We start from the raw sequence: 12,823 nt of genomic DNA, 5'->3' as shown, positions 1-12,823 counted from the left end.
ATGGCCTTCATGAGTTCTCAATGCTGTCTTGTGGACATCCGCTGCCTGGACACGAATCTGAGGATAGCCCGATCATAAATCCAACTTGGAAAACACATGTGCCCCTTGCAATTCATTGAGGAGCTCATTAATGACTGGAATGGGAAACTTATCCGCCACCGTCTCACGATTGAGAGCACGGGAATCAACACAGAAACGCCAACTGCGATCCTTCTTCTTTACCAGTAGCTCCGTGCTGGAAAAAGGACTAGTACTTGGCTGAATGATACCGGCTGCCAACATCTCCCCAACCAAACACTCAAATTTATTCTTTTAAATTTGAGCATAACGATAAGGCTGCACACTCTCCGGTGGAGCGCCCTCGCGCAAAGGAATTGCATGATCATGGCTGTGGATCGACGGTAGGGATGTAGGCACTTCAAACACGGACTGAAACTGTTGTAATAGACCAGCCATGGCCTCAGATACTTTGCCGAAACGTCAGATGCCAGTCGTACAACCCAACTCCACCCAAACCCCGTGGCGCTCATGTTGGAGAAGGCGCATCATAGACTTGAGATACCCGGGTCTTGTGTAACGAAGGGTCACCTCTGAGAATGATGGCCTTGCCACTAACATTAAGCTTTACAATGTGATCTTTCTAATGATGGTAAGTGCCTCCCAATGTCTCTAACCACTATATGCCCAAAATAACATCGGTACTGCCAAGAAGCAATGGAAGGAAATCATCCACAAACTCCAACTCCTGCAACACGAGGGGTATCGCGCGACAAACACCCTCTCCCTTGATTGACTAACCCGTCCCCATTTGAACACCATACGAATCAGTCGAAGAAATGGGCAGAGACAATTTGGAAACTAGCTCAAAAGTATTGAAGTTGTGGGTGGCTCCGCTGTCAATGAGGACAACCACCTCGTGACCATTGATGCTGTTGAGGAGCTTCATTGTCTTAGGAGATGTCAATCCGACCACAAAGTTGAGGGTAACCTCGACCAATTGGGCTTCCGGCGTGGTCGGAGGGGGCAAACCCAGGGACTCTTCAATGGGATCATTCTCACTCTCATCCGAGTCCTCATCTTGAAGAATAATAATCTAGAGCCCGGGAAACTTGCATTCGTGGCCCCTATGCCACTTGCCCTCGCACTTAAAGCACACCGGGTGTGCTTTCTGGTCCTGGATTTCAGCTTCAGTGAGCAGTCGTTAAATCGTTGTGGGAGTGGGCGAAGAAGACGACTTGGACGAAGACGAATAGAAGGTACCCTTCGACCCTGACACTTGCTACGTACCCAAGGGTCAGGTTGGGCCGACTTTACTTGGGCCAGTTTGATGGGCCCGGACCAAAGCTTGGTTGGCCTCGATGGCCTCAGCTAACTCCATGGTAGCACACGGGGCAGGGAATTGGCGGGGAGTGCTCCCACGTCCTCGTTCCCATTTAATCCCCGTCCCTACCCCATCCTCGCTTATTTCCCGTCAGAGGCGGGGTGAGGAATCCCCTATTGGGGCGAGGAATTCCCATGGAGAACTCATTTATTTAAATTTTTTTTTTTTAAATAAAAATCGTAAAGTACATGTAAATTAAAATATTGCACAATATTTATTATTTAAACTATTAAACATTATTTTAAATAAAATTTAAAATTTTAAAAATGTTACTACTATACTACAATAACACAGAAATATATAAAATACATATAGGAAGTGAGAAGGACAAGCTGGTTGAGGTGGTGGTGAGTTTGAAAGAGTGTTTGGATTTTCTGAGGAGGGAAGTGAGGTCGGACTGGCTATAGGAAGTGAGAAGGACAGGCTGGTTGTGTTTTTTGAACTAAGATCTGGTTGGATAGGCAAAGAAGAAGGCGAGGAAGAACCAGCTGACTGTGATAACACAGGTTGAGTTCGAGCAATTTGATGCTCATATGTCAAGACATTGGGTTGAGGAAATGTAGTCTGATGGTCCTAAAGAGTTTCCCAAAGATGATATTCCTTCGAATGTTTCCTCTGAATGCCCGATTTGGGAAAGAAAGATTGATGTTAAAAAAATGTGTCATCCATAGTGTTATAGGCCCTCTTTGTAACTAGAGAGTAATATTTGTACCCCTTTTGAGTGTTGGAATATTTGATGAAGAGACATTTGTGAGACTTTGGATCAAGTTTTATTCTTTTGGATCTTAAACATGGACAAAAGTTGTACAACCGAAGACTTTGAGTGGAAGTTATGAGAAGACTGAGATATGAGGGAAAATTGCTAGTAACAGATTTCTTTGGGTTTTGAATTGTAATAGCTGGCTAGGCATACAATTTATAAGATAGGTGGATGTGAGTAAGGCTTCCCCCAAAACTGTTTAGGAACATGATTTGAAAACATGATAGATCTAGAAACTTCAAGGTGTCTATTTTTTCTCTAAGCTACTCTATTTTGTGGCGGAGTGTCAACACATGAACTAATGTGAACAATTTATGGACCAAGAATGAAGTTAAAATATTTCTTTCCATTGTCAGTTTTCAAAATTTAGATTTTTTGTTTGAATTGATTTTGAACTATGGAATGGAAAATTTTAAAGATAGAAGCAGTTATTGATATTTCTTTCATGAGAAAAGTCTGCTATCCTAGTGTGATCATCAATAAAGGATACAGACCATCTAGATCCATTAATATTTTTTATCGTTGAGGGTCCCCAAATGTCAATATGTACATAGAGAAAGATTGTAAGAAATGCTGGAATTAAATATTTCGAGTATGTTTAACAAATTGACAAACTTCACAATGAAATTTTTTTGGTCTTATATTGATAAGTAAAAGAGGAATTAGTTTTTCAAGATAACCAAAACTTGGATGTCCAAGGCGAAAATGCCACAACTTAACAAGACTTTCATTTGAAATAGACACAGAATTGAAAAGAGATTCTAAATTGGAATGGAAAACACAACTTGATTTTTGAACTTGTTTATTTGTAGGAGAATCCTTGATATATAGAGTCCACCATATGTATTTCAGCACTGCCAATCACCTTCTCCGAGGCCACAACCTAAAATTCATAAAAATTTGGATAGAATTTAGTCATTCAATTAAGATCTCTAGTGAGTTTGCTTACTGAGAGAAGATTGCAATTTAATTTAGGGACAAAGAGAACAGATGAGAGGAGAAGATCATCTGATATTTTTATAGATCTAGTCCCTATCACTTTGGAGAGGAATCCATCGACAATTTTGACTGTGTTGGAAGATAGTTGTGGCTGCTGAGTTTGTGACAAGTGATTGGGAGAGTAGAACTGTCAAGAAATTGACAAGGATTTGTGACAGGAAGAAGTGGATTGGTGGCAGTCGGATTTGACTGAGATTGGATTTCTGATGATGAGTTGACTGGAGCAGCCATTGATGATTGACTGTGAGGACTGGGAAGGTGTGGCAGAGAAGAGGCTAGGATTTAGTGGCAAGCTCTGATATCATAAAGATGTTTTCTGAATATTTTCTCTGTTTTTTATTGAAGAAGAAAATAGCCTTTTTAATAGGCTGAGTACAGAACGAGAGAAAACGGAAAAATAAAATATACATTAAATTACATTTATTCTATTAGCTGTAAAACAGCCACCCTAGGTCCTAGAAACAATCATTACTAAAGAATCTGGAGCCTAACTAATTAACTCTAGAAAATAGGTAATTACAATATTAAAAAAGAAAAAAAAACTCGTCGGTTTCCCATAAGAGAAAGAAACTGATACTTTCTAATATTTCTACAGATACACATGGACAATAACATTTTAAAAAAATCATTTTAAGAAAAAAAATATGTTCTTGTTTAATTTTGTAGTATCTCCTTTGTGTTAAAAATTAGCTGTGTTTTATATTTCAGTTTAGAAACCAACAGCAAGCATGTGGGAGCTGGAGTTACTCTATCCCCTATTCCAGCTTGCAGAGAAGATTTCTTACGCATGAAGTTGACATCGTTTGATAAATTGATTGGAAGAACTTGCAGTTCTATAAAGAATGTAAGGCTTTGCCGTGAACCAAATCAAAGACCAGGCGGGGGTGCAGGAAGTTATGGTGTGGCACCTGATGCAGCGTAATAACCTTCTCTCCTAAAAGTGGTTTTTGATATTGCAGTTATTGATTTGGCATTTGATTACCCTGAATGTGTGCTTGTGTGTGGCATACACTTTTCTGCTCGAGTGATGTTAACGTGCTTAAGCTATGTCTCTTGTTAATTTGCTTCCCCGGGATGATACTAAAAAAATGTTGAATTACAGCTTTCAGTGTGGAATCTCATTCTGTTGATGCGTAGATTGTCATATATACATTTGATCTCAGTTTATTATGTCTTTCCATCCTGTCTATCTGATAATTAGATGCAAAGAGTCTTCAAGTTTTAAGCTTAAATATTTTTCCAAGCTTCAAGTTTTTGCTGATTTATCTACTCTTTTTTTTTTTTTTTTTTTTCAAATTTTATTGATATTAGAGTTTCATGCTGTTACCAGTAATGGATTTTTGCAAGTTCTTTTTTTTTTTTCCTATTCTATGGTGTGTTGCTTTGATTTTTCTTTTTCCTTTTCATTTTGTTACTAATAATTCTTGCTTCTTGGCCTTAGGAAAAACCATGGGTGGCCAGTGGTTACTAATTTATTGTTATTTTGTGCCTGAAAACTTGACTGAAGGACTTAATTGTCACTATACCAACATTTTTTTTTGGGGGCAGTGAAATACAGCTCAAAAGCCCAAACTGGCTATTTGGTCAGAGAAAGTATGAAGAAAATGGTTCTTCCCCAAAAGTCATCTCAGGAGAAACTATTAATGGTGAATCCACAGATGAGAAAGGAGTTGATTGTTTCCGTAACCAATATTGGGTTTCTTCTGGTGATAATGGCAATGATGAGGATATCATTCACAGGTATTTAAAGAAGATAAAATAAATGCATGCACGTACCTTTTTTTTAGCCTATGGAGTAAATTCAGCCAAAAAAAAAAGAAAAGAAAAGAAGAAAGTGTATATTATAAAGTATCTTAATAAATAGTTTATACTTTTAGGTATCTGGCAATGTCATCGGTGGATGAAGCTAATGGGTGGTATGGTGGAACTCTAGTTGGCGATCAGGATGAAAACAGTGAAATATATAAGCACTATGCTGAACTATGCGAGGTAACTTGAATAATTTGACAATTATAATTTTAGAATATTGTCTGTTCATATATATATATATATTCTTCTATATATAGAAAGTAGTGATTTAACGGGAATAAAATATGGATGAAAGAAACTCATCACTACACTCGCCGTGCATAATTATACACATCTAAGTAGCGAATGCATGTGTTTTATTTAGTGTCTGTACACTATTAAGCTTTACTGGTAGGCTACACTTGGCATAAAAAGAAAAGGTACATGATGTTTAATTGCCTAAATTAAAATCGTACTGGTTTTGAAGTTTGCAAGGGCGTTGTGAGTTTTCTTCTTTTCATACTGTAGTTGGGATTGTTACATGTTCTATATGCATTGAATATGTAGGGACCTGCCATGGAACCTTTCCAAAATGATACTGAACAGGAGCAGCAATATGCTGATGTTCTTCGAATGGAAACAATAGACATTGTAGACGATGCTGCTACAGAAGAGATGGAAGCAGCTCTCAAGGAGTATGAACAAATTGGTGCCGATCTCGGGATCAGCCCTTTGTGGCGTAGATCCTTTGCTGGAGATCCAAGTTGGTTGACCAGGTGGATCGTTGGGGAAGATCAGCTGCAAAGAGCTTAAAGTCAAATCACTTAAAAAAGAAAGAATTAATTTATATGTTTTGGCGGTTGTAAAAGAAATCATACCAGTCCCTTCAAGAAAATTTAAATTAAGAACATTTTCGGTTGTAATATTCAGGTTTTGTTATTCATTCCTGTCAATTCTTAGAATGTATGGGAGGTCATGCTTGTATAAAAATTAGCAGTAACAATTCAAACGCTACTGGAAACTGTACGATACATGCTAGGTAATGCACTTCATATGGTTCCTTCCACTAATTTGTCTTTGTGGTTCGAGTGGCACTCTTTCTAATTGTTAAATAAATGAAACTTCAAAAAGCACAACACATTTGTAATAAAGCTGTAAATATGGGGTGGGTTTTTTGACAGTAAAAAGTTTGGAAGGTACTAACATGACACATCAAATGGCCTCCTTTTAGGTTGATAAGTAATAAAAGTCCCTTATTCTTCAGTTAGAAAAAAAATAGTTATTTTTTGGATTCTTCTATTTTATTATATTTTACAGTGTCCAATTTATCTTTTTTAAGCATATGATGTTAATATTCTTGTGTATCTATATTAATTTTGTTGAATTAATTTTATTTTAAAGTAATTTTTATTTTTATTTTTTTCAAGTGTTGTTGATATATAATTTTCTAACTCAATATTTATTCTTTTTGTAGTATGATATATCAAAATTGTACTGTTAATATTATTTAAAAACTACATGATTTTTTTAGAGTAAATTGCGGCTAAAATACCTAATGTTTTCAAAATATTACACTTTTATACTCAATCTTTTTTTGTGGTAAATATACTCAATGGTTGCACTTTTATACCTAAATTTTTTTTTTGGCAGTATATACCAAATGTTTTTAAAATGTTGCACTCTTATATCTATTTTTTTTTTTTATTATTTTAAGAAATAATAACAGTAAAGGAAAAATATAGGATTTTATTGAAAGGGAGGGATTGCCATGGAAGAGAGATAGTTTGAGAAAGAGAGGAGTTTAATGAAAGGGGCATTGTTGACGTAGTTTTTCGCCAACTGTATATTAAGAAATAAAATGGGTAGATTAGTGTTAGATAATAAACCACAGAGAAATAACAAGTACTCACTCAAAAGCCCATAACTTTTACGTGGTTCAGTGGTTAAAATCTACCAAGTCTACGAGTCAATATTATTACTGTTTCTCTCTTTATTTTGGCAGAGTTTCGGTAATACAGAAACAATTCGTCCCCTTCCCTGTCTATCATTCCTAGTATTTATAGGGAGATTCCCTGGACAGGTTTGGGTCACCATGTAAATAAATCGCGTGATTATATATGATATATAATTAATACAAATTATTCTCATTAACATTGGGATATGATTTGATAACAGAATAAATATGCTCATGCTATCTCGGGTAATAAATTATATATATATGAGACAACCCTAGTCATTAATGAGCATATAAAGATATCCTGAGACTCTTGGGATCCTTCAGTATGCGTTATAACTAAGTCCTCGCGAGCTGAATATCTCACCCGAGCTCGTGTTTGATAGCTATCTGACTCCGAGCTCGTAGTAATTCTAGGACGCCTAATATTGGGTCTGATCATTATGAGTCTTGAGCTGCTCACATGGTTAATAACTAGGTATTCTACTTGGTTATTTGTACACGTATTTAACTGCCAGCTGTACCCGAGCTGGGTAAGTGAACTCGTGCTAAATTTATGGTACAACATTTGTCCCTCAAGCTCCTACTCGTGTTTGATATCGTCACTTTTTGACATACACGGTAGGGGCTTTTAGACTTCTGCCATATAAAATCGTGCCTGCCCACTACTCGAGTATTGGATATGTGGCTTCCTGCAATTGGCGTCCGTTCGGGTTTCGAGGATTGAAACAACTGTTCTGTCAACTTTTTGTCGCCATGTGGTTGGTTTAACCTTAACCCTTGGATCTCGAACTAACCTAATTGGATGGCTCAGATTGATTTCCGTGGTTTACGTATAAATATGGTGATCAGTCTTGAGTCCTCACCACCTTTGTATTAAAAAAATTTCCATTTTCAAACACTCAAGCTTCCCTTCTTCTTCTCCAGAATCCCCAGAAATTTTCATCGTCTCGTAGAACTTCAAAAGCTTTCATGGAGCTTTCAGTGGCCATACCTACATTTCCTCTGAATTGAACGTATTTTCTGTAAGTATTTCATCCCCTGGTTTGAATTTTTTTTTTATTCTTCATTTTCCAATGAGAATTTTTTTTACTTTGAAAATGTTTGCTGTTCAGTATCGTTAGGTTATTTCTAAGTGCCAATACGAAATGGGTTTTGGTTTAGGCTTCATGAATGAACCCAAACTAATTTAGAAATAGGACACTCATAAATCTGGGCAATTTTCTGGGCTAATCTGAGAGAACCCTAATGGAAAATCGGTTTGAAGAATACCTGTTTGGGGTGTAGAAATCGAAAGGGTTTTAGGTTTAATTCTAGGTAGCTTAGGGGTTACGATTCCTTAGGCGGTTTTGCATTAAACCGCCTTCTAAAGGCAAGTAGTGGGTCTGACACGCGAATCTCAAAGTATCTGGAGATTTTAAGAAATTAAGGCGTGTGGTTTAGGATATCGCATGGGACCACGAGTTGAAGCTAGGGAAAAATTTAGCTCGTATGAGCTTTCAAATTTCGATAGTAGTCCAATGAGGCCTTTTCGTTTCTTGTACCTCCACAATCCTAGATATAGACTGTTGACGCGGTTTTTCACCAACAGTGTATTAAGAAATAATAAGGTAGATTAGTGCTTGATAAACCGTAATGAAAAATAAACGAATTCTCTCAAGAACACATAATTTTTACGTGGTTCAGTGGTTAAAATCCACCTAGTCCATGAGTCTATATTATTGTTGTTTCTCTCTCTCTCTCTATTTTGGCAGAGTTTTGGTATTACAAAATCATGGCCTTTTCCTGTCCAATATTCCCAATATTTATAAGGGAATTTTATGGACAGGTTTGGGTAACCACATGAGTGAATCACACATTTACATAATGATTATACTTAATACAAATAATTCACATATATATGGGGATACGACTTAATTATAGAATAAATATGTCCTGCTATCTCAGATAATAAATATGACAGCCTGGTCATGAATAAGCGTATCAGCAAATCCCGAATCTCTGGGGATCCCTCGGTATGCGATATTCTAGAATTACCACGAGCTGGGTATCTCCTCCAAGCTCATGCTTCAACAACTACTTTAATATTCTTAGCTCGCGCTTCATAGCCATTGCATCCTTAGCTTGGGTTAAACCCAGGACGCCTATCACCACGTATGACCACGCGAAGCCCGAGCTGTCCATGTGGATAATAAGCAGATATCATTCCCTGGGTTATTTCTTCGTATATTTATTCGCCAGCTGTACCCGATCTGAGTGAATGAACTCGGGCTAAAATTAGGGTACAACATTTGCCCCCCAAGCTCCTGCTCGTGTATGACGTTGTCACTTTCTGACCTACACAGTAGGGGCTTTTATACTTCTATTACATAAAACCATGCTTGCCTACTACTTGAGTACTGGACACGTGGTGTACTGCAATTAGCGACTATTTGGGTTTCGAGGACTGCAATAATTGTCTTGTCACCTTTTTGCCGCCGTTTGGTCTATTTAATCTTAGCCCTTGGATCTTGAACTAACCCAATTGGATGACCCAGATTAATTTACACAATTTACGTATAAGTAGGATGGCCAAACTTCAAACTGCACCACCTTTCATTTAAAATTTTTCCTTTTCTACACTTCCAAGCCTCTCTTCTCTCCCAGAAATCCCAAAAACCGTTCATTGTGCCCAGATATTCAGAAGCTTTCCAGGAGCTTCCCGTTGCCGAGTCTATTCCTTCCAGTTTGCGAATCGTACTTTCCTGTCAGTATCTCATCCTTTGGTTTTAAAAGTTTTTTTTATCCAATGGAATTTCTGTTCTTCACCATGCTCATTCGCAACATTCATTGTAGTTACTGTTATACTGTTTCTAAATGTTCTTAGGGATTTGGTTTTGACTTAGGTTCAACGGGTAAGTCCAAAAACGTTTTAGAAATAAGACGTTCATAAAACTGGGAAATTTCTGGGTAAATCTGGGTAACTCTAATGGTGGATTAATTTAAAGAATACCCCTTCGGGGTAAAGGAAATGAAGAGTTCTTAGGTTTAGAACCAGATAGCTTAGAGGTTATGTTTTCTTGGGTGGTTTTGCACTAAACCGCCTCCCAAGGAAAGTAGTGTTATGACATTCTGACACACAGATCCCTAAATATCAGGGGTTTGTTAGGAAATCGAGGCGCGTAGCTTAGGAAATCGCGTGGCATCACGCGATGGGGCAGAGGTTAACCTTAGCTTGTATAACAACAAAAAACTGTTTCCTTCGTACTCTCACGTCATAGCTTTAGATCCTCTTAGGTCGCCTATTAACTAGGCCGTTTTGTCATTAGGTGATCTGATGGCTCCTCAAAAGAAGAATGTCCCATAGAAGAATGCCCCGAGCTCTTCCTCTCAACAGAAGAACAAAGGGAAGTAGATCGCCCCAGAATCTCCCATCCTGCACTTCGGCCCGGTGGTGGAGAAGGAGATCGTGGTCGATCCCAATGCATACTTCGAGGCTGAGCGCATCATTTCGAAGATCACGACTCAGCGGAGAGTAAACAAGATTGTGTTGAGCCACAATGTAGAGGTTGGAACTGGAATTCTCCTCGTTCGACCTGCGTTCGAAGGGGAACGGAGCTGCTCCCCTCTCCGAGACGACTTCGCGACTTGGAGTGATGAACACCTGAAGGCTGGGGCCTTCCTCCCTTTGGACTAGTACTTCGCAGATTTGTTAAATTTTGTGAAGTTTGCTCCATTTCAGCTCCCCCCAAATTCGTATAGACTTTTGGTGGGGCTGAAGTATTTGTTCTTGAAACACGAGTGGGAGGTCCCCACTCCGGCATACACTCTTTATTTCTTCTGCCTCAAGATAAGGCCCGAACAAAGGGGACGCGGTGATGGATTCTACTACCTCACGCGATTCCCTAACTCGGCCTCCATCATCGAGCTTCCCAGTCATCCAAACGACTACAAATACATGTTCTTTATGTCGAATGGATTCCGGAACTGCGAACATCGCTACTTCAACCGACCTTGTAAGTCTTCCATCCTTGTGAATTCAACTCATGAAGTTTTATTCCTTTTAAGATATATAGATTTTTTTATGTCTTAACTGAATTTGTCTCTCGGGTAGCCATATTTGCGAGGACGGAAAAGTCTGTGACCCTCGGGGGTCAGTACGAGAAGTTGTCTGGGCTTCCCCCCAGTGAGAAGGACTATCGCCAGGTCGTGAATGACGTCACGATGCTGGCCTACCAGTGGATTGGTGAAGGTCAAACATTGGCCTTGAGGACCCGGGTTACCCTTCCGACGATCCCTGAGCACCCATCCTCTCAAGAGGCCCTGCTGGCCATTGAGGACGAGGAAGATAAAGAGGACGAGATGCCTTTAGTGCGAAAAGGGTGGGCTCCTGAGACTATTCGAGAACCCGATCTAGAATGAGTTGCGTCAGGGGTAGCAGCCGGCCCCTCCGGCCAAGGTAACCTATACCCCTTTAGGGAATTAGATAGGGCTGTTGCCGATTTTAGGTTAGTTCGTTTTAATCCAAAATAGCTCGTCCACCGTCATCCTTATGACCCGGATCGAAATACAACCCTGCTCCAGTGCATAGACCACCTAGTGGTATGCCATCACAATATTTATCCTAATGGCACAATCGTAGTTGATAATACCTTAAACTTTAGATCCGCCATTTTTGAGGAATATGGGACCAACCGTAGGACCTGGCCTTCCCTGCTCCAGGGTGTATTTTGACCCTAGATTTAGACAGTATGTAGAGGAATCCAGCCCTGAGGAAGGACCTGAACCTGAATCTCTTAGGATCCCAGAAATATTAACTGTAGACTCCACTCCTCCTCCATTATTTCAAAGGCCGGAGGTCGTGCCTATCCCGGTCAAAACACCCGAGCTGGTGATAATAGACTCCTCCCCCAGCCTGGAGGGTAGGATCATTGTTTTCTCTATCTTAATATATGTTTTTGACAACTTTATTTTGTGAACTAACTCCCTTTGTGCTTTCTAGGCGAAGAGATGGAACAACCCGGAGCTCCCGACCTCTGAACTGCTTTCCAAGCTAAGAAGGCTGGCTCGAGCCCCGTTGTGAAGAGGCCTAGGATTACGAAGAAGGCCCCCCTGCAGCGGGAAACACCTCAAAATCCCTCGCCAAGGGGAAAGACACGAGCTCTTAGTTATGCCAAGCTTGGGGTCGCAGTCCTAATTGACCGACTGACATGTTGATGACCCCTGTGACGAACAGTGGGCCGATCATTCTAGTGATTTCGCCTCCAAGGCACATAACTCAGAGTGGCAGTTCTGACAAATCGACTCGGTTTAGGCGGTTATTCCTGTGGGACTTATGAGACCCACTTTGCCTCTTTTCGACATTAACGTCGGTTGCAAGAGGGGGTAACCGAGCCAAGACCTCCTCAATTTTCCTGTTTGCTCTAGCAAGATGGCTCCTCAACTGCATGTTTTCCATCTTGATAGCAATCAGATAGCCTGGGTTAGGATTTGGTGGTAGCGATGCTGAACTCCTAGTATCGCCTTGACCTGCCGGTTGTTTCCCCGGACATTGCTAAACATCTGGGCCCCTTTCATTCGGAACATCGGTATGATGGGCCTCCTGTCCACCAGGTTGTTCTGTCTCATTATCGTGCATTGAGTGAGTGAGCACCATGATGAAAGTCGACTGGAACTTGTAAAGCACTAATTTACTCATAATGAAAGCACCAAACTATTGACGCAGTTTTTCGCCAACCGTATATTAAGAAATAAAATGGGTAGATTAGTGCTAGATAATAAACTGCAATGAAATAACAAGTACCCACTCAAAAGCCCAGAAATTTTACATGGATCAGTGGTTAAAATCCACCTAGTCCACGAGTCAATATTATTACTGTTTCTCTCTCTATTTTGGTAGAGTTTCGGTAATACAGAAACAATTTGTCCCCTTCCCTATCCATCATTCCTAGTATTTATAGGG

The 12,823-nt window shown here is 39.6% G+C and overlaps 1 protein-coding gene across 2 annotated transcripts in view; it reads left to right on the top strand.

The window, feature by feature from the left end:
* The window catches only part of LOC133805175 (phosphatidylinositol-3-phosphatase SAC1), a 40,782-nt gene extending 34,788 nt beyond the window's left edge, over positions 1–5,994 (top strand). For both annotated transcript variants that reach the window (XM_062243284.1, XM_062243283.1), the window contains exons 13-16: positions 3,849–4,058; positions 4,689–4,880; positions 5,018–5,129; positions 5,496–5,994. In XM_062243284.1, the coding sequence (XP_062099268.1) occupies positions 3,849–4,058; positions 4,689–4,880; positions 5,018–5,129; positions 5,496–5,741 (760 nt within the window). In that variant the 3' untranslated portion in view covers positions 5,742–5,994. The remainder of the gene's footprint in view (positions 1–3,848; positions 4,059–4,688; positions 4,881–5,017; positions 5,130–5,495) is intronic.
* Positions 5,995–12,823: the final 6,829 nt, after the last annotated feature.

Source organism: Humulus lupulus, chromosome X, assembly GCF_963169125.1.
Source record: "Humulus lupulus chromosome X, drHumLupu1.1, whole genome shotgun sequence".
NCBI classification, from domain to species: Eukaryota; Viridiplantae; Streptophyta; class Magnoliopsida; order Rosales; family Cannabaceae; genus Humulus; species Humulus lupulus.
This window is presented reverse-complemented; position numbering and strand designations above follow the sequence as displayed.